General features: G+C 42.2%; 1 protein-coding gene across 4 annotated transcripts in view; it reads left to right on the forward strand.

Moving 5' to 3' along the window:
* The first annotated feature begins 304 nt into the window (after positions 1-304).
* Positions 305-25,600, forward strand: part of LOC110953988 (chemokine-like protein TAFA-1) — a 104,505-nt gene continuing 79,209 nt past the window's right edge. Inside the window, exons 1-2 of one of the 4 annotated variants that reach the window (XR_007941956.1) lie at positions 305-984; positions 3,202-3,338. Coding sequence is in view for 1 of the 4 variants with exons in the window: in XM_022198247.2 (XP_022053939.1) it covers positions 3,215-3,338 (124 nt within the window). In the remaining 3 variants the exon portion in view is untranslated. The remainder of the gene's footprint in view (positions 985-3,201; positions 3,339-25,600) is intronic. The other 3 variants (XM_022198247.2, XR_007941958.1, XR_007941957.1) reach the window with 3 other exon arrangements.

Raw genomic sequence — 25,600 nt, forward strand, 5'->3', positions numbered from 1 at the left:
GCCTTCTATTAAAAGTGCTGCGCTTGGAGCATTTCACTTTCACCCCTGAAATGCTGGAGGGCAATGACTAAAAAAGAGGCACGCACTCTCTCCAACTCATTCAGTGGGCTCCACATGGATAGAGACACATTGAAAGTCAGCTGAGGTGCTACACTCGCATGTCTCCTGCCGTTGTGGATGGGAGGTTGGGATGTAAAGAGGAGGTGGGTTAATAAAGCGTGCTTCATTTGCTGATGAAGTCTTGATGCAGAAGTGGGTAGTCTTGCTTTAAGACATGTGATCTGACTCTCTCCCAGCTCTCTCTCTCTCTCTCTCTCCATTTCCAGCTGGGCTACATTGTAATACACACACACATGCACGCTCACTCACACTCGCTCTGCCTGTCTGACACAGACTCTCTACTTAGAGCGCTGGAGAGAGGACTGAGGCTCACACTATCAGCACAGCTTCTCAATGGGGGGATGCAGCCAAGAGCAGACAGAGCAGTCATTCCACTGGAGCCTTCCGCTGCACGCGTGAGAAGGAGACGACAAGTGAGGAGGGTAAATTAGCTCCCTGTCATCACAGTAAAGGAGTTTCACTGACGGAGAAGAGACACTGAAGGAAGGAGGGGAGATCCGCACAAATGTGGCTGATACAGCAATGACATGGTCAGCTGTCCATCACTTCAAACCTTTGGTCAGTTTGTCACACAGACCCCTGGGTGTTTTTGTTTTTTGGTGACTGTTTGAAGGACTTCAAGAGGACCTGAGCAGCAGCAGCAGCAGGAGGTCCAGAGAAGGGAATATTGAAGAGGTGGAGGGAAAGAAAAACAAAACACAGAACAGCAACAGCACCTTTTTGTGTCTGGTGGTAGTGGAATTTCAGGCGGAAATCCCTGGCTTCCAAGTATGGATGGATTTAAGACAGAGGAGTGAGTCTGCTGGGCGGGCGGGCAGACAGTGATTCTGACTGAACTCCTTTCCTCCTGAACACACCGCTCAGGTAAGACTTTTGAGGAATGCCTCTGTTGTTTTGGAGATAGGATGGGTGAGGCAGGGGCTACTTACAACCATGTGAAAAAAAATACTGCACATTTAAAAGTGTGTCTGAGTTGAGCAAAGACGACATTACATATTGTAAAAACGGCTTCTTCTAAAATAATCCTGCATTTTACAAAATGATATGTTGTCTAAGTTTAAACATGTCTATAAATGGAGCAAGTCTAACAGTGGACATGTTGAAAGTATGCTAAAAGATGCATGCAGCTATGAGACAGGAGTGATTTCCTCCTGTTGTGTAACAATCAGACAGGTACGTTTGTGGGACTCGTGGCTGGAGTTGTTTGACAGCAGAACGACGTGCAGTCTGAGTTGAGCCAAAACGCGTCTTATTTAGTTTAATCAGCGTTGCGCGCAGGTGCATCAGTAGTTCATGCGCCTGCAGGTGTTCCTGCTGTGCTACTATCTCGCACTGGACTCACCAGTTACGCACACACGAGCTGTCGTGTCTCGTAGCGGTTCCAAAAAACTGAATATGTCTTTGTTTCTCTCGTGGGAAAAAAATAAAACAAAGCAAAAAATAATAAAACATAAACAAGATGGATATATAGGAATGAAAATCAGCGCCTGGAGTTGGGCTGGTTTCTTTTCCTCTCAAGTCATGATCGCTTGCTCGCTTTATTTAAAGTCTTCCGTGCGCTCTCGCTTCTGGTTAAAAAGAAAAGGAAAAAAAAGCGCTGCTGGTTACCATTTTCCGTGAGAATGCTCTCTTATTTCCGGGAGAAGCTCCGAGTCTCTGTGCAAAACGCAGTTAACCGTGCAAGCGCAACGGCTCTTTAGGATATATAAATCCAGCGTGGCGAGGGGAGCATCATATGTGGCTATGGGGGGAAAAATAAATTTTAAAAAAAGAAGAAAGAAAACAAACCCATGGGACCAGTTCACATTTCCTTAAAACCCGCGGATTATGTTGGATTTAGCGCAGGGGTGGGGATTTACAAAGTGCTATCAATAATTACGCTTAATTTTCGCCGAATATTGAGCAGCCTCAGTGTCAGTGAGGGTAGAGAACACCCGGGTAACACTTAGGAGTCTAATGGCTTTAATCTCATATGCACATGAAAACACAAAGTGCTTCACTTTGAGCAAGCAAGCAGTGGCTTTGGATGCCCTCTGGGGAAAAAAAAAACTTATTGCATCATAACTGCACTTTTAAAAAAACTAAAACATTTGAAACATTTATGGCATCACAGACTCAGTTTTCAAGCAATACATTTCTGATATTTGAAGTTTATATTGAACAGACTCCTCATTGTATAACGATACTATAGAATCAAACATTTAAGGTGAAATAAATTCACATTAAAGCTTTGGATTCACTCAGAAAGTCACCACCTCAATGTATTTGTGATATGAGGTTTATTATATTTGCCCAACAGCCAGAAAAATCCTCCCTGATTAGGATGTAGGATGCAGTGCTATAAGTCTGAGGCAGGGAGCCACAACACACCCAAGCTACAGTTTGTTTAGAGGAGGTGGAGTGATGCTTTATAAACTTCCCACTGCTTGAATGGAGAGAAGTGCTAATAACACCTGGAAAGGAGGAGAGTGTCATTATTCAATAAGGGCCAAGGCGTGTCTCCATATGCTGGCCCTCACCAGCCATTAGGCAGTCGCTCTGCAAATCTGCAAAAAAAAAAAGTTTGATGATGCTTAGAAATGCAGCCTTTTGTGAAATTTTCGAATATGCGGCGCTGAAATCTCGCTGCTGCTTGTTAATTATGGTAGTTTTCTCAAAAAGAGATGACAGTGCTCATTATAAAATTCTTCCAGTCTGACAAAGAGATTGCTGCAGGTTATTTCCTTTCTTCTGTATTTCATCTCTCTGTTTTTAAAAGACTGCAGCAGGTTTGGACAAGACAGATATTGAGGAGATTAAGTTTGTGTTTGATCATTTTGCTCGAGTCTTTTGTCTAAAGGGATTTTCCTTCCTTTACCCTATGTCCTCTTTTTCTTTTCATTCGCTGTGTTATTGAAGAGTATCCGTCCACTAAATCACAGCAGTAGACATCTTGGTGAAAAATATATATCGCTCACATCAGGGTTGTTTTAGTTTAGTACGTCAAATAAACACAATGTGTGCTGTAAATAACTATGGAGACATGCTGTAATACAACTCTGTCCCCCTGTTGTTTCCCCCCTGCTGTGTGCCGTCCTGCAGACTCGGCCTTACCATGTCCTGGTTGTTGGCCATGTGGATTAGCCTCGGCTTCCTGCTGCTGTGCCAGGCCACACTCTACCAGACCATCCAGCAGCACCATGTGGCCCGGCCCGGTCGCACTGACATCCTCACCCTGGGTACGTGTGCCTCTTTTGTCAGATTTCGGCTTCACAGCTCAGTCTTACAGTGCGACATGTTGTCCTCTCCACAGGGCAGCAGTTGTCAGTTGTGGCTGTTTAGAAGCACTGCTGCAGTACGTCAGAGTGAGTTGTACTGTACTGTAACGTGATGATTCACCGCGCTCACAGTCATACAGGATAAACGAAGGGGAAAGCTGCTAATTGTGCTTGTAATTGCATGTTGCAAACTTGTGACTTGTGCTATTAGTCGAACAAACGTGGTTGTTAAAGTTTGGTTGTCTGGCTGAGCTGCATGGTTCTGTTTAGATCCCTACATGGAAGGCCTGTTAGAACAGTTTCTAACGTTGTGAGTTAGCTAGCAGGGAGATGATTCATACGTGTGGCGAGGAATTCTTGACTACTGCACCCTGAATCTTGCTGGCAGACTGTTACGAATAGGACAAGCTGTAGGCAAAAATCCCTATTACTGTGCTGGTAGCCAGAGGAGCTTTGATCACTGTGGCTTAGATAGAAATGACAATTATGCTTCCCTCTTTTGCGCTGGAAACGTTTGGCAATTAAGCCCAACGCCTTTTGCACCGTAGGGGCAAAAGGGGAGGGTAGACGCAGAGGCGGATCTAATTCTCTTATTATGGAAAAGCTTACCAGAATTGCTTATGGTGTATGTGGGGGTGTTACAGGGAAGGCAAAGGTTTTTTAGAGCAAAGCAAATGCTTTCCTTAAGCTTCTAACAATGAGTGTGACTTCCATGCTGAACCCTTGTTCAGAGTGGGGCTTTCTCCGGATGCCAGGCGGCTGTTAAACATTGATGTTATCTTCTGCTTGGTTCCCTTTGTGTGTGTGTGTTGCATTGCCAAGCAAAAAGACAGTAATTGAAGCACAGCAAGAGGAGAAAAGATCCGGCGTTGAATTCTCTATGCTCGTGTTGAACATTGGTGACTTTAAGCAGCGTGTCAGAGAACTGGCTTACTTTTTGCTGGGAAACAGCTGACACATGAAAATCCCAGCTATGATAGCTAGAAAGTTCTCAAAGTACCCTGGCCCCGTTAATTGGAGCAAGAGGGTAAGGGATGAGCTGAGAATGAATTTTTAAAGGCTGACTTCCAGTTTCCTTTTTTTCCCCCCTTCTTCTTTTTTTGGTTTAACTGGTTGGCAAGTCAAGCTTGGTGCCAAAGATATACAAGGAAGTGCAAGACTCAGTAAGTGTCTTTTTTGAATAATGCAGCGGTCCCAAGGGGGAAGAATGGAAGAAAATAGTTGTTGCCCCCAGCCCAACCCCACCCCCTCCTGTTGTATGTCTAGAAGAGTCATCCGACCAAAAGACGGTGACGGGTGAGAGTTCTGGAGGGCTCCCTGTCAGACAAATCAACTCACACTCTTACTGCACATGAGGCTACAGACATGTACACGCTTGCACATTTACACGCCATTTTCTCACCGAGGCCACTATGGCGTGGCATTTTCATGGGTCCTCCGGGGATACTGGAGAGCGTCAGGTCTGAGAGGATGCAAGCTTACACTGCACAGACGGATGACAAACACTCTCTCTGTTGATTTGATCTGTTCAAGTCTCAGATTTCTCAAGCCGAGCCACTCAATTTTGAATAATGTCACCAGGAGGTAATGAAAAGAGGGATGTTTTACAGCACACACAGCGAGAACGATCGAGTGCTGTGTGGAAAACTTTTAAAGTTAACGAACGGTGATGGAGGGCAACGATAATTGCTGCTGACAATCATAATCTAAAGCTATGTTATGATGTTTTACTGCTCTAATCGGCAGGCTTCGGGGTAATGGTCTATCACAACTGGACACTCGGATAGAAAGAACATATTTCTTTTTCTTTCCTTTTTTTGCTTCTGCTGCTCTGCAACTGTACAATTTACTGTATATCATGTTTTTTTAAGAGGATTAAACTGACATCAATCTTACTCAACCGTGAAGTGGCGTTAACCGATCTAACCAGAACTGCTCTCTCAGAATTGAAATGCTATGATGAATATTTGAATTAGAATTGATTTTATAATTTGAGAAGCTCTCTGGTTTCATTGAGGCCAGAACCCTCAGATATAAATAGATATGGCTATGTAGGACGTGGCAAAAAAAAGAGATGTCTTGCCTCGGAAAAAAAGAAATCCGTTGACTTTCATGCTTTGCTGTTTTCTGTAATCAAATAATCCTTCTGCGTTCCTAAAGAATGATGTGATCAGCTGCATGCCGTACTGTAAATTAAGTTGTAGAATAGATTTGTTAATGAAGCATGTGAAATGCAGAATTTGAAGCATATTTTGTGCTGACAAAATGATTAATAGAAATACTGCTTCATCTCAGATTCACACGTGCCATGCATTCGTTGAATTTGTTAATTCATTTTCTTTCAAATTCATTGATGACAAAATAGTAGGATGATGTAGTAGGACTGTGTCATGCTGTGTGTTGTTTTCTGGACAGTCATGAATGAAGTCAGAGGTGAATTCGAGGGTTGGCATCTTGTAAGAAATCATGCCCTGAAATAATTTTTTGTGCATCTTGGATTGCAGCCCGACAGGTTGTCTGAGAGACCGAGTGGTACAAAGACTAACATCCATCCAGCGTAGACAAAAATACACAAGGAATGGGATGTGTGGGCGTCTGAGGCAGGGAAGTGAAGGTCATGTTATCCTCCAGCCTGTTGAAGCATCTAAAAATGTTTGGGAAATCTGCTTATCTGCCTCCTGCAACAGTAAGCTGACAGTGCATGCTCAAGGAAAGGAAAAAAAGTGACTATAGAGGTGAAGTTTCAAGATTGCATTTATTTTTTATTTTTTGAATGTTTCCATGACAAATCGGCATAGTCACCACTGAGGCGGAGATTGAGTAACGAGTTGCCTGACTGCTTCGTCACCTGCCCAGGAAGCGGCGCCGCACTGTTTCCCATGAGCCTCTGCTTCGCATAGTCTACCCCTGCGTCCTGCTCGTGCGGCTGAAGATTGATGGCGCCCTGATTCTGGGCAGCCAATTCTGGTCTCTCAAGAAATAATCCACTACATTGACAGATGAGCTGAATGTGACATGACACACACAAGCCTGGCTATGCACTCTCCCCACCTGCCAACACAGTGAGCACAAGCGCTCGCTGCCAAGACTGCCGCTGCACAAACCAGGCCACTGTTGACAGCACATAGCACTGGACTCAATCACAAGTAACTGAAAGTATAACCAGTTCACACTGTCAGTGCATCACTGGCAGAAGTTAATTTAGATCTGGTGCCTTTGAATGAAAATTACTGTGTTGAGCATTTTGTCATTAAATTACACTTAGCAGGTACCGTATTTATTTACCCTTGTTCCTCTGAAGCATGCATACAGTTCATAATATATCAATACCCAGAGGGCCAGTCTGAATATAACAACACTTTACCTGCTGCTTTGTTGTATTATGACACTGACAGGGCAGTTTAAGAGAGTCTCAGATCTAACAAAACAGGTGCAGATGTAAAACTAACTCCAGCCTGTTATGCTTTGATTGCAGTCTGTTGCTGACGTTTTGTTCGACCATTTTTTTTTTGTCAGCCCCGATGACAAGACAGCTCAGTGTATATGTGCATTATTACTGAACCGCACTTCACGTATTATTAAACCCCCTTATTATGTAAGTTGCCAGCTGTTCGTCTGAAAGAATATCCTAATCAAAGGCTGAAATGAAATGTGATTGAACTGGGAGTGGCAGTCGCAGACGTGCTGATTTTGCATGAAAACATGTCTGACATGGCAACATGAAAAAGGGTTATGATATAGCTGAAAAGGCTGATAACTAATGCAGTGGTGCTGCTCGTATGCTTTCATCCATTGATTCGAAATGGCTTGTAAAGTCTAATCTCACATGATTGTTGTGCACTTTAATGAGCTCATTGTTCAATGTGCCATGATGCTCCATCGGTGTAGCAAAGTCTTTGAGATGGAAGAAAACATGTAATTACTTTGATTAGCCAAGATGCATCATATGGTCGAATAAGGGCAGCAGTGTGATCATGAGCAAGGATGTATTTGGTAAATTAAGAGATGTGTCTTCAGCTTTACGAATACATCTTGTCAAATTACCAGAGCGCTGAACTTTATGTGTCTATTGAAGCTCCAGTGAGAAGTAAGGATGGAGGGTTCCTTGGAAGAGAAAAATCTGACAGGAAGCAGGGTGTTGAACCTAAACCCCAAATTTGATTTAAGGTGGTTGTCTTTTTTTTTTGGTAAATGAGGATAAGGGAGAAGTCTGAAAGCTATACATAAACACAATATGAATCGATTTTTCTTTCTTTCTTTCTTTCCATTGCCAGCACTTGGATGGTTCAGAAGATTTATGATTTTTCTGGCAGTGTTTGGGAATGCTAAGAAATTATCTTCACTGACTCACGAACCAAATGCACACAGTTTTCGACTCATTTTCATAGTTGTCAAACTCCTCATTACAGTAGCTCAGTGTTCGCAGCCATAACATCGTAGTGAACACGTACTTTCTCTTCACAGCCGTCTTCAAAGTGGTAATCTTCCCGCTTGCTGCTTCTGTGGAGGTGTGAAGAGACTCTATCCATAGTACCAGCAGGAGCGTTTTTCCACGTAGGCTCTCAAAGTGTTTTTGTTTTGCCATTAAATCAGCTTTATTTACATCCTCATTAAACTGTGGGGACTAATTAGTGTGGGAATTGATGGTGAAAGAAAATTCAATTAAATTACAGTCACTTGAATGGATGACGCCTTAATCGTATTTTTGTAAAGTGGATGAAAAGAAATTGTTTGATCTGGTTGGCAGCATTGGCTCATGTGGAAATACAGCAGTGTACAGTATAAAACACATGCACATGTTTACACGCATTCAAATCATTACTGTCCAAGGTTGTGGAATAACCTTCTGTGAGAGTGGAGTGTTTTTATCCATGCTATTTTATTTGAATGAATATTCACTGGAGCATGTATCATGTAAAACCACCTATTTAATAGCTAAATTAAACTACCCGGGGATCGAGAGCCTAAATTATATATGACGCAAATTTAATTAGAAACATTCATTCTGTGAACATGACATCTACAAATCCTGCCTCTTGCCAACGGAGGAGCGGAAATCCTATAATCTACCTCCACATGGGATTATAATTGCTTTGAAAACTGTGGGCTTAGGTAGAGAGCTCATCAGCGCTATGTGATCTCTCACTCTTTATCACACAGCATGCCCTTCAAGGTAATGAAAGCAACCTTTCTAAAACCTAGGCGATAACTGCCTGATCATTCAGGTGCCGAGCAGCGCACTCTCTCCTCACCAGGCCTGTTCCCCCCCAACTCTTCATCCTCTTGCCCCCCCTCCATCCAACCCACCTTCATCTCCTCGTCTCTATCGGCCCCTCAGACGATTTGTCATGGATCAGATGAGACAATTTGTCATGGATTAGTGCACTTAAATGTCTGTGTGATAGTGGAAGCAGTCACTGGAAAAGCTTAGGAATCCTATTACACTGCGTTTTATGGCCGGCAAGAGGGGAGAAAGGACTGGGGGTTGAATTGGCACTTTCTATGGCCCTGTGTACCATTTCTTGACTTTTTTGCCTCCACACATAATCAGATATTCACTTAAAGGTGAGCGCCAGTGATGTGTCTAGACTGGAAAATAATTTTAGTGTCCCTTCTTGAGACACTACTTCTTCAATATGTTGCCATTTACAGTGACTGTGTGTTATGTTGCCTGTCAAGCCTTTATATAACTGCTGTACCTACTCATTATCCACTGATACATCTGTAACCAGCTGTGCTGTCTTTCAAATACCACTTACACCTATAAATAAGCCCATCAACTGTTCACTCTCTCATATTCTGCCGTGCTAAACAGATTCTGATTCTACCATGACAATATTGTTGTCATTAGTATTTATTTACGCAGCGGTCTTTCTCGTCTTAAGCCTTAAACTGCAGGTGCTCTGGTGCATTCTCTCCCTCCTTGAGCCTTGAGTGATTAGATGGTAGATTAGATCCTGTTCTTCTCTCATGTCAGACAACTGCATCAGAGTGTACAGGTGCTATTGAACACAAGTGACGTATTCCTCCAATTATTCTTAATATTGCGACGAGGATTAAAACAGACAAACACGGTGCAAAGTGTGTTCAAGCGGCGACGTGTGTCTTCTGTAGTCCTCGATGTGTACTTTTGCTGTCAGATTGTATTTATTCCAACCACATGCAGCACATCTATTCTATTTATACTAAATGAAAAGTTACTGTATCATACATCATTGCCATCCTTAGTCATACAACATTTTATGCAGCTTCTCTCTCACCTCCAGACTCCCTGAGCCCTTCAGTGGAATCTCTGTGAAGTGAAATAGCTTGCTTATGTTAATGGAGCAAAGAGCCACACTGCCAGGTAATTGTGATGCAAAAGAGCTACTCCGTGGCATCATTTAAAACCACTGCGGGGGACAAATGTTACTCACTCGATATTTTGTTTGCAGAGGACTCACTTTGGCCGAACAACTCATTTACCCAGTGGCAGTCAAATTAGGTTGCCTTAACCATACCACTAAATTACTTTCTGTATGGCACTTTAGTGGGAGATATAAAACATACATTGTTTTGAGTATGGATTTTTAGTCACAGTTAAGGAAATGTGAAGAGACAGCCAGAAGAATGCAAAGAAAACATTTGGATCCTGCTACAGCTTAAAACCTCAACAGCAGCTGGTTATTTCTTTAGGTTTATCTCTGATGTGTTGTAACGGACACAGATGGGGAATAAAAGGAAGAAAAAAAAATTGCAGCTTTTGTCCGTGGTCTGAATTGATCAGTTTTTTTGTTCATTGACATCTTAGCCTCTTAAATATTTATAGGCAAAATCTGTATTTCTGCTTTAAAGCAAACCATGAAAGGGTGTTTTTCTCCGACTCTGCAGTATCCCTCTGTTTAACAGAGCTTTGTACTGTCATTCAGACTATTTTTCCTGGTTTTCCAGATTGCAGCTTTACTGTTTCGGTTCAGTCTGAGGTTTAATATTGTGCTGTTTCAGTGGCGGCAGTCGGCAGGCTACTCACTGTACGCTATTGAGTTCAATTCACTTCAGTTCAATTTTATTTGTACAGCAGAAATTCACAACAAAAGTAATTTTGGGGCACTTATTATGGTAAGATCAAGGCCCTACAATGTATCTGCCCAGCACCTGAAAGCAAAGAAACAGTATTTACTACCAGCTAGTGAACATAGTGGTAGAGCTGACAGCTAAAGAAATAAATATTTCCGTCAGGAATCGAAGGAAACCTAAATGGATATGCAAAGATGATGATAATGAATTTGATAATGATTGCTGGATTTTTTTTCTCTTGTTTTTCACTGTGAAGCACTTTGGTCACCCTTTGGGCTGTTGTAAAGGGCTATAGAAATAAACTTTGATCGATTGGACGTGCATTTTTCCTGTTAACACAATCAGGACTCTAAATAGAAGCTATTACACCAGACCTCTCTCTCTCTCTATATATATATATATACATATACATATATATATAAATTATATACACTCGCAGACTGGTGAAAAAATATTTCACATTTACACCTGCTGTGTGTTAAAACAGGTTTCACACTCCCTAATAACATGAAATTTCAGATGCATGTATTCAATTGGTTGCCAAGGTGACTCAGTTCAGTCCAGTGAATCACTCATTTGGGCACTGACAGGAGACAAAAATGGATTATGGGGTTTGGAATTGTGGAAACAGAAATCCTCTTGCTTGAATATGTCCCTACTTGTCAAACGAATGATTGAAAGTCTGTCTAAATTTTCCACCCGGGGTGCTCCGTCAGCATTAGCTGAGGTCTATTTGTCTTGTCTGATGTGTCTGGATGAATCTATGCAGCTGCTGTGCCGAGGCAGCACCGTATTGTCTTATCACGGCTTTATCTGACAGCAGACGCTCTAATAATGGAAGTTAGGTTGAGATGTCACAGCTAACTGTTTATCACAGCTGCACAGAATACGACACATGAGATGGGCACAACCAAATGCCCGAATAAACTGACAGGGAATCTTATTATAATCTGCTTCGGTCACCATGTTGAGGAGTTTTCTCTCTATTGTGTGTTTTGTATTAAATATGCCAGTCACTAACACTGTACCCAGCGAGAATGGTGACAGTCTGTTGAAAATGTGGGAGGACAATTAGTATCCTCATGCCCTGCAGTGTGTCTTCATTTGCCACAGTATCTCCAGCACATGTCAGGTTCAGTGAACATGGCTCAATGCCCTGGTGCCTGTTGGCCAGAAGAGTGAGAGGATGAAGGATGAGGTGGCACCTGCATGTGTCTCTCTGTAGCCTAATGACCCAGAGGAGCTTCGCCTCTCACACAGTATCTCCTTCCTCTCTTTTATGCTCTTTGTCTTTGTCGTTCTCCGGACATCCCGTTTGTCTGTTAGCTGTGCAGGTCGTCTGCCTTTAGGTTTCATCCCAATTGTATTCTCCTAATGCAGTCGTTTCTTTTGTAGCATTGCCAAAAAGTACAATTTGCAGTCTGTGTTTTCAAGGAAACATAATTTAGAATCTCATGCAGCCAGGCAGGCTATGTAGGATTTTCTCTCCCTCATCTCACATCCCAGAGGTTTAAGTGGTATGAGGTACTGAGCTTTTCCAACATGAAGACCTTTTGACCTCCTTTTTGTAAAATTTGTGTGTGGAGTTTAAATGAGGATTAATCTCTGCTCTAAGAAACTTTTTATACCCTTTCCCCAAAGGCATCAACAAATGTGTGAGGATGCCATCGGTGTGTACGGAATAAGAGCGCTGGTGGAACTGAGCTGATGGAGCTGAATACCTTTCTGCATGCCGTCTTTGATCATAACATCTTTTACCCATCCTTGTGGATTTCAGCCCTCTCGAAGGCATAAACTGCGAGGCACACATGCATGCTAAATAAAGAGTGACGGAACTGTACTGATGCATAACCGCATCCCTCACCTCATCTTTTATCATAATATTTTATTTTTCTCCACGTCCTTGTGGAGATCACATCAAGGCCGGTGAGCTTCAGTACTTTTGTGAAAGACAAACAAAAACATCACTTCTTTTTATGTTGCAGCCACCTTTTTTGCATTTGTAGGATATTCAAGCTAAGTCAGAGTGCAAAGTTCTTTTATCGCTCGCATCCACATAAGAGGAGCACGCTGAGCATCTGTGGCCCAAAGCAAACTGTGCAGGTCACCGTTTCATTGCACAGGGAATGTTGAAGTTATATCATTGTACATTTGGGTTTAATCTTCAGATGCTGTTTAATATTTAAACAGTTTCATGCTGTAAAAAATGATTCCCTTAGACAAAAAAAACTAAATGCGGCTTTAGTTTTTACAAGCCATTTTGTATTTCTCCCCCCATTGATGGCCTACATTCATGTGCTTGACTTGGCGCAAGCGTGTAATGAAAAGTCTACTCGCTGAGCCAATGTGCTCTGCTCTCGTTGGGAACAAGGGTTTTAGTTACACTCTCAGCAGATCCAAAGAAGCACAGTAACAGTGTGATGTTTCGCTGAAGAGAGAAGTCGAACCTCTGGCTCACTTACTGTATATTAGCTTTTAGTATTACATTCCACCTCTTCCCCTGTTTTTGCTGAGTACAAGGCTTGCATAGAGCTGTGCTCACATCTCTAAACAACTCCCCCTCTTCTCCTGGGTGCAATCAAAGCATCAGCCTTTGATTTAACTATGAATAAAATACAGAAATGTTTTGTGATACATTCAGGAGAGTGAGCTGCACTTCTGTCTGGCTTGACGCTACATTTTGCTCTTCTTCTACTTTTTCTCTTTTTTTTTTTGCACAATGCATGTCAGGCAGAGAGCTGGCAGAAAAGGATGAAGTTGGCTCTGTCTCAGTGCTCATATTAGTCACAGTCACCAGTATTATTCAATCACTATCTTAGCTACTTATACCACTCTTCTGCACATTTATCTACTGCCTGGTTGCATCTTGGACATGCTCATATGCTGTTACCATGACATTCCTTCATACATGACGGAGAATCACCTTAACAGAAAACATAGCTTTAGCAGAAGTTGCCGTTTCTCACAGTTTGTTGGGGTGTTGAGAAGCTGTGCTCATGCTGTCAGGGCAGTCACACCACACCGGGTTTCTGTGCAGCAGCATGTTGCTGTAGTGATGTTATTACAATTTTGGATGATTCACATGAGAGGGCAGACATCTTTTTTTTTTCTTTTTCTCTCAGCTCTTCAGCAAATGAGAAATGTCACCCACAGCTGCAGATGGGGCAGGCTTGAGGGGGTACAAATTCAAAGAGCTATGACTATTTGTTCCACTGGTGTAATGTGGTTGGCGGTGGCGGGAAGAGGAATGAATGCTAAGAAGGGTGCTGGTAAAGGAATTTTTAACTAGTAAAAGACAGTAAGGGAGGGGCAGAGCAGCAAAGAAGAGGGAAGCCCCTGAACAGAGCTCATTAGGGGATTGAAAGTTGCTTTCTGCTTTGACATTGTGGCATCCACCCTGCCAACATTTACACAGCTGTAGCTGCTTGTGTACCACCACACTATTACTTGGGTTGAGGTGTGCCAACAGAAAAGGTTTCATTTCCGCTGGAGTGCCCACTGAGGTCCAACAGTGTTATCACATTTTCGACCTTGAACCTGCTGTTCGGTGTTGCTTTAGCCTTTTGATTGCTTGGTGTTTGTGTGATACAGCTTCCGGTTCTACCAAATACTGTGGGACATGCTCCACCTCGTCCACCTTACTTGTAGAAAAATGGCATTGTTATGCACCATTTACTTCGATTTGTGTGTGATTATACAGTGCTGTGTCATTATTTAAACTTGCATATGGTACTGCTGCTTTAAAGGATGAATTTTACAATGGCAAGTCAATCTTGAAGTTAATTGCTGCTCTGGCTCACACAGATGCCTTCAAAAAGATAAAGATATGTGGCGATTCTGTTTATGGCAGCATGATGAGAAGCGTTATTGAAAGATGCACTGATATGAAATTTCAGAGCCAATAAATTAGTTGTTGTAGCCAAAACATAGACAAGAATTAATAATATTAAAATTACAGATGTAAAAATGAGAAGAAATATAAATATGCATGTAATTTAGATTGATGAGTTTATTTTTCTAACTATGTATTAACCAGAGTAATGAGGCTAAGGAGTCGTATTTAGTATAACTGTTTTTATTCTAAGTTTGAACTGGAATTGTTTAATGCTGATGCAGTTTTATGTTTGGTCATGAAATAAAATTAGAAGAGACAACATTTCATATATTTAATTTAATATACAAAATGTTATATTTTAAATCTATGCGACAACATTTGTATTTTGGAATAAAATGCAATACAATGTAAAGCATTATCTGTTGTATTTTCAGTATGAACTGCATTTTATATTTTTTGTTTAAAAAAACTAAATTACAAAACAACTATACAGTATAAACTTTTACATTTTGTAATAAAATACAAGCATGTGTATTTTATATTTCATTAGTAAGAAATGATAAGCTTTAGAATTGACTAATGGTATGTGTTCTGTTGCTTGCCGGATCAAAAAATCTACAGTTTATTTGATAATTGTTTCACCTACTGCTGCCAGAGTAGGTAGAATCCACCAGGAATTACCTTGAGCACCACTTCAGCACTGAATCAATGAGGAGAGATTTTGTGCAGCTGGAGGAGATGAAAGCCCTACAGTTGTGCCTAACAGATGTTATCCAACGGCAGCCCTGGAGAGGAGGGGACCACTTTCTCGCTCTCTAGTCAGAGGTGTGCTGTGCTAATGTTAGTACTATTGGCAATATTGGCAGGTGAATACGAGCTCCTTGTAAGGTCTTACAGGCTCTCGTGAACACACCATCTCATCCTGAGGAGAATTGGAAAAGGGACGAGTACAGATCTCGTAAGTCCCGTCTAGAAGCCACAGCTCCAAGTGCAAGGACGCTCGTAATAGATGTCTTACACATGGGACAGTGGCGATAAAACAGCCTCGTATTCTTTTTCATGAGCAAGAGGGGATTATGTAATGTTAAAGTAGCAATGTAGCTCTGAGAAGGATACAAAACAACGCTAGAGAAATAAATTGCAGGTTCAACATTGATAATAATGTAAAACATATAAGAACCACAAGGTAATGAGTTTTTGTTTGCCAGGCAGAATGCTTGTGCCTGTGCTTTGAGGCTGAATACAAGAGTGACAGCTAAATTCCTGTTTTCTGTAGATGTGTGGATCTTGTTCCAGCCTCTCTGCCAGTTGGAGGAGGCAGCAATGTGTTTGAACAGTGAGAAAATTTGGCCGATCAATCTCATGTCCCTGGCCAATGACTCGACTACCATCGATCATCATTTAGCCGTTACATCTCATTCACAGCAAGATCCTAGTTGCCATCTCGAAACGTTTTCCTGCGGCCATTTGCATGTCTGGCTGGATTCACCTGTTTGTGTCTGTGTGTGTGTGTTTGTGAGACAGAAAGAGTGGGATAAGAGAATGAGCTTATGTGTATGCAAAAGAACAAGATAGGATGTGTCTGGCTGAGCCAGCCAACCAGCTTGCTGTGGTGCTGTTGCTGAATCCCAGCCAGACAGATGGCATCCATTTGATCAGGGAGATGCTGTAATGGTGGGCCAGGAGCAGCTAAGAGAGGCTGTTATTGGGTCTTCATGAGCAGCCCATACTCTCGGCCTAGCAGACTGTGAAGACTTTAACCTTTTAAAAGCTTACTGTCTCTTTCTATATTGTTTCATGGATGTGTTGCCTGAGGTGCCAGATCGTTTTCTCAGAGCTCCAAGTGTGTATTCATCATTGTTTCATATGGACACGCCTGTATGTCTGTCGACACTGAAAGGCTGATTCCAGTGTTCATTTTTATTATTTTTGCACAAAAACCTCTGTTCCACCTAACACTGCATTTAAACTGACATTTGTCCATATAGCTACAGTTTACATTGATTAATCTATTTTACAATTAAATTTTCTGTCAAAAGAAGAATAAAAAGATGCAGATGTTGGGTAACTGCACAAAACAAGCTGGTTTTCAGTATTTCACAGCACTAGCCCACCACACTTCACCGCACACACTTTCAGGGAAACATCTCTATTAATAAACAATATGCTCTTTAAAACATGCACTTTTCTTTGCAGCACCTATAGTTGTTACTTTGTTCTCTGTTATGCTGTGATGAGATGAAAGGCGACATCTTAAGCACAGTGTGTTTAATTCTACTATAAAGCCTGTGCTTGTCTTCCCGTATTTTTTTTTTCTCTCTGTTACTTGTCACAGAGCGGAAGTATTTTCAGGATCCCATTCGGCCCCTTATCTTGTCACACTTGCAAATCCATTTTTAAAAAGGATAGACATTAATAGCAAGAAGCCCCTCTTTTCTTCTCCTCCCCCTTTCTCCCTCCCACCTCTCAGATATGAGATTACACATTTCACCCCGAGCAACAGACAGAAACTAATCCGCGGTCCATGTGAGATATTAGTCGTATGCCCACCGCGTGGCTGACAGCTCAGCGGGGCTAACTTTTGATATTGGCCTTTTAACAGGCCACTGCAAAAATTCCAGCTTTGGTTAGGCGCTAAACCACGCACAGATGTATTCACCCACGCACTTGCTTCTGCACTTTCCCTGCGCTGAAGTCAAGACAAATAAACACCAATGCGCGAACATGTGCTTAAATCCCCTCCTCGCACACACAGACACACAGACCCAAAGCAGATGTTTCAGTCTGATGCCGATGAAAAACTCTACAGAGTGATTTCAAGTAGCAAACGTTAAATAGCAAGATAAGCACTACGCCTATCAGAGTAAGTGTGATAAGTATCCCATTAAGTGCCCTATGGTTTCCACACTCTCCCTGAATCAGTAGATCCTAAGTGGAGAAATTAATATTTGATACCTCTGGCGGAGTGCTACTGACACTTCCTGGGTGATTGCATCAAACTTGCAGGAGGTTTGGCAGTCTCTCACCAACTCTTTTGACTATTCTTTATGCAAGAATCGGCTTTTCTGCAACTTCAAATACATTTATATTCAAAATTCCTTGAGTACCTTTCCCGTTTCATCTTTATTTTGCAGTTTCTTTTCACACCCATGAATGCAAATACAGTATTTACTTATAGAGCATATAGTATTCACACTTGCTGATCTGCAGTTTAAAAGGAGAGGCACTGTGCTAATTGGCTGGTTGCAAAATTAGACAGTCATGAAACCACCACTTGTGGGCCTGCGTTTAATCGAACTTCCATATTCACAGTTTGAAATGTGATTACTTAAAGAAGGGATGTGCCGAGAGGAAATGTTCCCAGTGAACCAGAGAATAAACATATGTGAAAGCTGCTTTAAAACAGACTTCCTTTTAGTTGTTTGAAATTACTAGTTTTCGATTAGTAGGAAACCACATGGACACTACTGGCAGTTTTCCACCAGCAGCTTTTTAAAAAAAATGTATTTACAACCCAATAATTGCAGCTTTACCAAACACATCCTCGGTATTTAAACATGTGCATCTACCGTTCAGTCTTTTTAAAATGAAACGCAGACAGGACTGCACTTTTCAGAGCCAGGAGGGAATTCACTTAGCACTTAGCATTCATCACGCGCGTCTTATTCATTAGCATCTAGCACTTTATAAGTGGATCATAATTCAATTTTAGATCTGAATTTTAGCATCAAGAACGTAGCCTTATTATTAAATTGCCCCCGTATGATCTGGCATAGTCTGAACTAAAATGTCCAGTTGAATATATCAGCTCCTGATTTTTAAACTTGACGTGTGTTTGTTAGCTCAGGGCGTGAACGTTTCTCATGAGACTGTACGTGGATATGTGGTTTAATTATTTTGTTGATTTTCATTTTTTCCCTCACACTTTTCACTCCCTTGCTATGTTAAAGCTCAGAGCAGCACTGATGTATCAAAAGCATGAAAATGTCAAGCTGTTCCTCGTTCCTGATTTTAGATTAAAAGCTGTTCGCTGGATGCACGACATCATATTAACGACACACCTTGAGTTTTGTCGTGCGTGCTTCTTTGAGACCTTGTCATTCAGTAGCATGCTGATAGGATTAAAGTGTGTTTTGTCTCTTTAACAAACAGAATTTTCCCTACACAAGTCTTTTTGCAATGTAGACTCGATGTCACTCAATACGCAGCCAAGTTTCCATTGTGCGTCTGCTGTGAATGCAGCCGTGAGCTTGAGACTGTGGCACTGTATGTGTGTTTGAGTCGGGAGCCAACACTGAGCCAACATTATTCACAGAGCTGCACAAACGGGTGGGGAGTCGGGGCTGTCAGACTGTGTGTTTAGACCGTACATTCACACCAGTTTGCTGGTCTAAATCCAATTCATCAGCCCTTAATGGACTGCACAAATTGTCTCTCTAGGATCTTAACTCAAGGAGTGGATGGACTAAGCAGGAATAGAGTGGAAACATATGGTGCATGGAATGAAAAGGCCAAGACTGCAGCGTTGATCATTAACATGTAAGAACATCAAAGGTTTGTATTCAATTCAAGAATTGTGATTTCTTTATCTCAGAAAAGAAAGCCACTTCAGCCAGTTCTGAAAAATTATTGGCTTGGAAATCAAACATTCTCTCTGCAGAAAGTCTTGAATTCAAATGTGAACAACAAAGTTAAATCTAACAAGTGGCGGCAATCACATTAACAGTGTGATATTTTTCTTCAAGCCTGAGATGCTCGGGAAAGGTGTGTCGGCACTGCCCTCCAAATTTGAACCTGTGCAATTTAACCTTTTAAAAGCTTACTGTCTCTTTCTATATTGTTTCATGGATGTGTTGCCTGAAGTGCCAGATCGTTTTCTCAGAGCTCCAAGTGTGTATTCATCATTGTTTCATATGGGACACGCCTGTATGTCTGTCAACACTGAAAGCCTGATTCCAGTCTTCATTTTTATTATTTTTTGCACTAAAACCTCTGTGCCATCTAAATCAACATTCCATTTAAACTGACATTTGTCCATATAGCTATAGACAATTGTCACACTTTGCATTATAATCACAGCTCCGTAAGCTGCACAGATGTGTTTGTATGTGCATCAGTGGCTGTTGAGCTGAACGCTGCTGCGCATGTAGTCAGTGTACATGCAGCTGCAGCTAAAATTACAGAGGCACGATTCAATAGCAATGAGCGTCTGTCATAGAGCAGTGGCCAGTGGCTTCAGCTGTGAGTGTTGTGGTGGAGATCTGAGAGGCATCCTTTCTCCTAAAATCCATTTGCTCCCTCCATTTCCCTGCATTTCAACATCACAAAGCTCACGGGGCTCAACAGCAGCAACAACAACAACCCCGGTAAATTGTCACTCATTTACTCAGGGGCAGCAACACTTAGTGGGCACTCTGTCAACTCCATCAGGCCTTTGATCCCATTTGTGAATGGTGTGTGTTTATGTATGTGCGTATGGGCATGATACACGGCCACAAATAAATTGTATTTCTCACAAAGACACTGGCATTCTTTTGAAAAGTGCATAACATCAGAGCTTTTAAACTGGAGAATTTACTGTAGACATTTCCTGGCAAGCACACCTTTAACTCTTTTGCCCCCGCAGTGTCTCTTTTTTGTTTCACAGCTTGGTTTGTGTGCTCTCTCCCCAGCTGTCAAATTACCACCCCTTCGCTCCAGCTGATTACTTAGTACAATTTGGGAAGAAGGGTAACACAGGTGGCAGACAGTCTCACTTTGTCTCTTTTGCTTCCCTGTGTGCATTTTAAATGGAAAGGAGAGTGGGAGTGAATGAACCCATCTGCACCAAAATGACTCATCAGTCCTTTTCTAACAATCGGAGACCACAAACAGCCCCTCAGCTACTACTGCTACAATATCACCGTTTATCAGACAACATGCAACAAAATCCAGACTGGAGTTCCTGTCACAAACAAGCACAACACTGTTGTTTTTTTTCTCCAGAAGAAAACATCTCCTCCAGTATTTGAGAATGTTAATCTGGACTCTTAGATATGATCGTAATGTCAGCCTGTTAGTAAAACTAATCCCAATTTTTAATCACTATATTTTTTCCCAGCAACTGTCTTGAGAATCAAATGGGATCGGTGAGCTCTGATCTGAAAGAATGGAATGAGGGACTCCTCTCCTCACCTCTCCTTTTTACTGCACTCTTGCACGCGGCTCTCCTGACCTTACTTCATGCTCCGTTTGGCAGAAACACTTAAAGTCTTCTCCCCATCCATCGGCATACTCACTCTCTCCCCTCTCTCACACCTTCGCTTTCTGCAGTCCTGACATAACCGAGGAGAACGAGTCTTCATGATTTTTAATATCTACCACATCTTGGGACTCCGTGGCCGAGGTGAAGAGTGTTTTGTGTGATCAATGTTTTCAGGCTCTACATCACGTTTTAATCGGAATATCATCTCCCCACTTGGGGTTGCTCAGACAGGTGTGGCTTCTTCTTTCCACCTTCCTTCTATCACCTTCTGGCTTGCACTTTTCCCTTTTGCTTGAAGTGCGAGAATGTTATGCCTGTGAGAGATATCCGCAGGTCAAAAGGTGGAGAAAGGGCACGTGTGAGAGAAAAAAGAGAACTTTGATTAAGAGCTCGGATACGGGATGCAGAATGGAGTGTAAGACCAGGGCAATGTGCATTAACCGAGCATTCGTGAACACGTCCTTTATGGAAATATAAATCATTACAATATAAATTACACCTTTTTTACCCCTGTGGATGTATTTGTCATTCCACTATTTCCCTCCTGGAGACTTTGACACCCGTGAACAAAGGCATATGACTCAAAGTGCTAAAGTACAGACACAAGTGTAATATTTTGGTTTATGTTCACGCAATGCCACAAAATCTTATCTAGATGTGTAGGGCTGTCATTATTAGCTCCTCGCCAACAATTCAGAAGTGCAACAAAAACAAACAAATTTTGCTCCAACTCAAACAACAAAGATATTATAAGGCAGTTTGAGCTGAAACTCCTAGGTACACTCTTTCGTTTCCTTTTTTCTGAAGTAGTTACTGAGATTTTAGCTTTTCCGTAGGTCTACTTTGAGGTAAACACTGTCATTTTGGGGGATCAGAGTAGCAAATTCCATACAGTATAGCCTATCAGAGGCTTTTTTATTTCTCTAGGTCTCTCAGCGCTCCAGTGTGGGTTGGATCAAAAGCGATCATCAGATCAGAAGGATGCCAGAGTCAGGCCTGAACCCACACTGCAAAGGTCACGGATCATTCCATTATTCATCAGGCTCCCATGCTAAACCTAGGGAGTGTCAAGAAAGAAAAGAGAAGGAGAGAGCGAGATTGTGAGATTGACTTAGAAAGGCACCCCTCTTTCTATGCATGTGCTCCCACAGAGACCCCTGCCAAAAGTCCTCCTTCACTACTCCAAAAGCCCCGGCTCTCCTGTGGATAAGGAACAAAGGATGGAGGCAAAATGAATGAAGGAGATGCAGAAAAAGAAGGCAAGAGCACATCCTTCTTGTGTGGTTTGACCCACTGGCTCAAAAACCCCTTCTGGCTTATCCATTCCTCATGTGAGGCCGCCAAAACAGAAAGACGCCCTTCATCTCCCCCAAATATGACACTTAAATAAAAAAACACCTTGATGTCTCCCAGCACCAGTTCACATCAAGACCCTCAACCACTGGTCAAGAGAAGAGAGTTGTCAGAATTAAAGAGAATATTTAATTGATCCATACTCCCCTGCAATGCTCATTCCTTCCCCCATCTCTTGCAGCAGCTTTGCCAGTCATCAGGTCATCTCACCCTTTTTAGTAAAGCATGTATCCGTTTTACACTGCAAAAGAAATAAAAAGGTGGAAAGCTATTTTTCCCCCATCCCCAAAGCCGGAGTTGAGGGGAAAAAAAGAACAAATTCACACTTTCCCTGTGAAATCTATGTACGTCTGGGGCCCTTGTTGTACATTCTGTTCAGCATTCTGTATTGTATTCCCTGCGGAGCATATATGCTGTAGCTGTTCCCGCTTGTTTTATTTTATTTTTTCCCGTGTTGGCATGGGCTCAGCAATGGCCAGCAGAAAAGCTCTCAGTGAACAGTGGCCTGCGCTATCCTCCAGCCTCTCTAGAAAATCCTGACGTCCCTCGCTACCCAAGGGAATGTTTCAGGAAAGGAGTATGAGAGGTGAGATCTATAACTGAACACATTTCACTTTCTCCTCCCCAGACGGCCCTGCTATATCTCCTATCCCATCAACACGGACTCATATACACACCATCTCCACAGAACAATGAGAAATTTCTGTGATCCCCATTGTACAAAAAAAAAAGCTCACTCCCCCACTCAACTTTTTTTTTTTTTTAATAGCAGCATACAGTATCAGCAGAATTACTGCAGCTCGGATTCAACACTGCAGCAGCCTTGCTAGAGTGTGTCAAGCCCAGAGGGGTTTATGGCTTTGATCTAATGTACAATACCCAGCGTGAGGGGGGAAATCATGCATACACGCACATACACCCGTAGACAAATGAGTGCATGGCTCACCCTAAAATGCTCATACAAACACATATACCTCTAGACCCACAAAAGTGAACACACACACACACACACACACACACACTCAGACACACACAAATCCCCTTTGATATAGTTCCAGGCTTTTAGTGGATGATTAGGAGAGGCGACCTAGCTAAGGTCTAGAGTGATAGGAGGAAGCAGGAGGCTGCTGCTCTTTAGTTAGAGGAAACCAATACTCTGTCTGTAGATAGAGGAGTAATTATGCTCAAGGGTTGAGGAGGGAGAGAGGAGTGAGTGTTTTGGAGTAGAAGCCAGTGAGAGGTGGAAGGAGGAGGGTGAGGAAGACTTTGCTGGGGGGTTGATTTCAGATACCTCACCACATCACCCCCCGCAGACAGCAATTAAAAATTCTCCAGCGGGTTCTTGCCTGTGTTTATTGTATATGTGTGAATGCAAGTGTGTGTGAAGCTAAGCATATGTGTGCTTACTTTATGGTGCAGGGTGCGGTTGTTGCACGGTTTCATCCAGTGCTGCATAAATGCAGCCGAGCACATTGCTGCGGTGCGTGCACATGTGTGTGTGAGGGAGCATACGCCTGTTTACTGAATCCATTCCAACACTTGTTGGAGGTCCATGAAATATTAATGTGCCCCTTCTCTTAATGATTCATAAATTGTATTCCGATACTTGCACTCTGCCTCTCCTCTTGGCTTGGTTAAGGAAAAAAAAAAGATTGAACGAGAGACAAGTGTGGAGTGGAGTGTGGAGCATAAGATGAAAATCAAGTTTTCCTCCTTCGTCACACATTTCAGCTTGCAGCATGCAAGTGCTGAGGGATCGTAATGTCAGTAAATAGTATTCATGAACAAATGCCCTCACAGGGAATGTGTTTTTTAGCATTCTCACCAAGACTGAAATGCGCTGTGTGGTTTTGCCAGAAACACTGCTGTAGACTCCCGGTGACACCTTACAAAGCATCGGCTTTAGCAGACGGGAATCAAGAGATTGCATTATTTACTGTAATAAACTCTCTATTATCAGGAGAAAAGTCCAAAGATTTTTTCTTTCTCTCTCTTCTCACGATGTGATATGGCAAAACCTCATTCTAATGTGTGCTAATCTAAGAGAAGCAGATTCACATTATGTTTGTTTTATTTATTTATCACCCGGCATCGATCGGTGCCGCGAAATCACCACTTGGGACTAAATGAAAAGAAAATGAGCTTCTCATTCTATGGCTTCTTTATCTGCTGCTTTCTAAATCCCCCCACAGACACCTTGGCCTCTTTTCATTCAGGAGCACTATATAAGATGGGAACGTTAATATTAGGATGGGGTGAAAATTTACAGCGGGAAGAAATTGGCTGCATTAGATGTTCTATCTCACCACCTTACTCTGCCTTTAACTCTCTCCTTCACATAAGCGCCTCATCTGCAGCACCAGCTGGATGTCTGTTTGCAATAATAAGTGAAGTAATAAAGCAACGAGCTCTATTTATTTGCCTGTCTTAGTGTAACTCACAGAGCTGATTGGCTGTAGTATGGTACCATGTCTGCACACAGTGAGAGCATACATTTGTGCTCTAGATGAGCTTTGTCATAATCTCCCTCATTACACACACACATGTAATGAGGGATAAGCTGCTAAGGCTTTTGTAGCAGGTGGGTTGCCATTGCAGAAGTAGAGGAATCAAACAAACATAAATTCAGCAGAAGAAAATGGATGGATTTGCAAAACTGAGCAGCTCTATGTAGATAAGATGCAAGGATATATGCACTGTATAAAGTCGTACACGTGTATGTTCAGTCACGCTCACAATTCATCAGGAATTATCAGTAAAGCTGGAATTCCATCTTACATTGCTCATGAATAGAGAATATACTGAATATTACATCAATCACTCACACGCTAGACTGCAGCTTGAACTTCTGTGTCCTGAATATACAGAAGATTCTGTAAAATTCAGCACCTGATTGTGATTTCTGAAAAAAGAGAGCAAGAGAACAATCAGCCCATAGATTTACCAAGAATCACCCAATAAGCTAGGGCCAAGTGTCTCCTCGATCACCCCCGCAAACCTTACTGACAGCAGCAAAGGTCAGTTCCTTTGAGAATCTATCGAAACCACCGGCCCTAGATATCTTTGCCAGTGACAGGAGCCTCTTTTTTTTCCTCTGCCTGAACCCACTCTGACCAGTGACTAATGAAGATTGATATAGTATATCATGGGCATAACAACTTCCAGGAGCTAATAAATCCTGCCAGTGGTGTTGTACAGACAGACAGAGACAAAGGGACCAAGAGTTGGACAGAAAGTATTTAAAAAATGGGTGAAAGTAGATGAAAAGAGCTGCCTTCTTCAAGATGCAGATTGTATTTTCATGGAAAAGCATGAAAATACAAGGGTCAGTGGGGAGCATGACTAGAGTTCTGTGTGAGGCGAAATTATAATGGCAGTTGCTTCAGGGCTTGATCAGCAAAATTTCACAAAGAAAAGATTGGAAGGAAGTATTGACATAGGGTGGTTTGTGGATGTAGCACACACACACACACACAGTCGCTATGACGAGCATGTCACCAGTCATCACACTACACATGTCAGTGCAGGCCGGAAGAGCCTCCTCACCCGCACATAAGTGAGGCAAGTTAACAGCACTGCCATGGACGGAAACCAGTAGTAAAGAGAACTATTGGGTGTGTAACATTCAATTACTTTCTTGGTGCATTTAGCACAGCTGAATAAGGAAAGTTAAGATTCTCTCCAGGGCTTTGGACATGCATGAGGCTGGACGCAGTAAGCCATTCCCTGTAGTTG

This window comes from Acanthochromis polyacanthus, chromosome 5, assembly GCF_021347895.1.
Source record: "Acanthochromis polyacanthus isolate Apoly-LR-REF ecotype Palm Island chromosome 5, KAUST_Apoly_ChrSc, whole genome shotgun sequence".
NCBI classification, from domain to species: domain Eukaryota; kingdom Metazoa; phylum Chordata; class Actinopteri; family Pomacentridae; genus Acanthochromis; species Acanthochromis polyacanthus.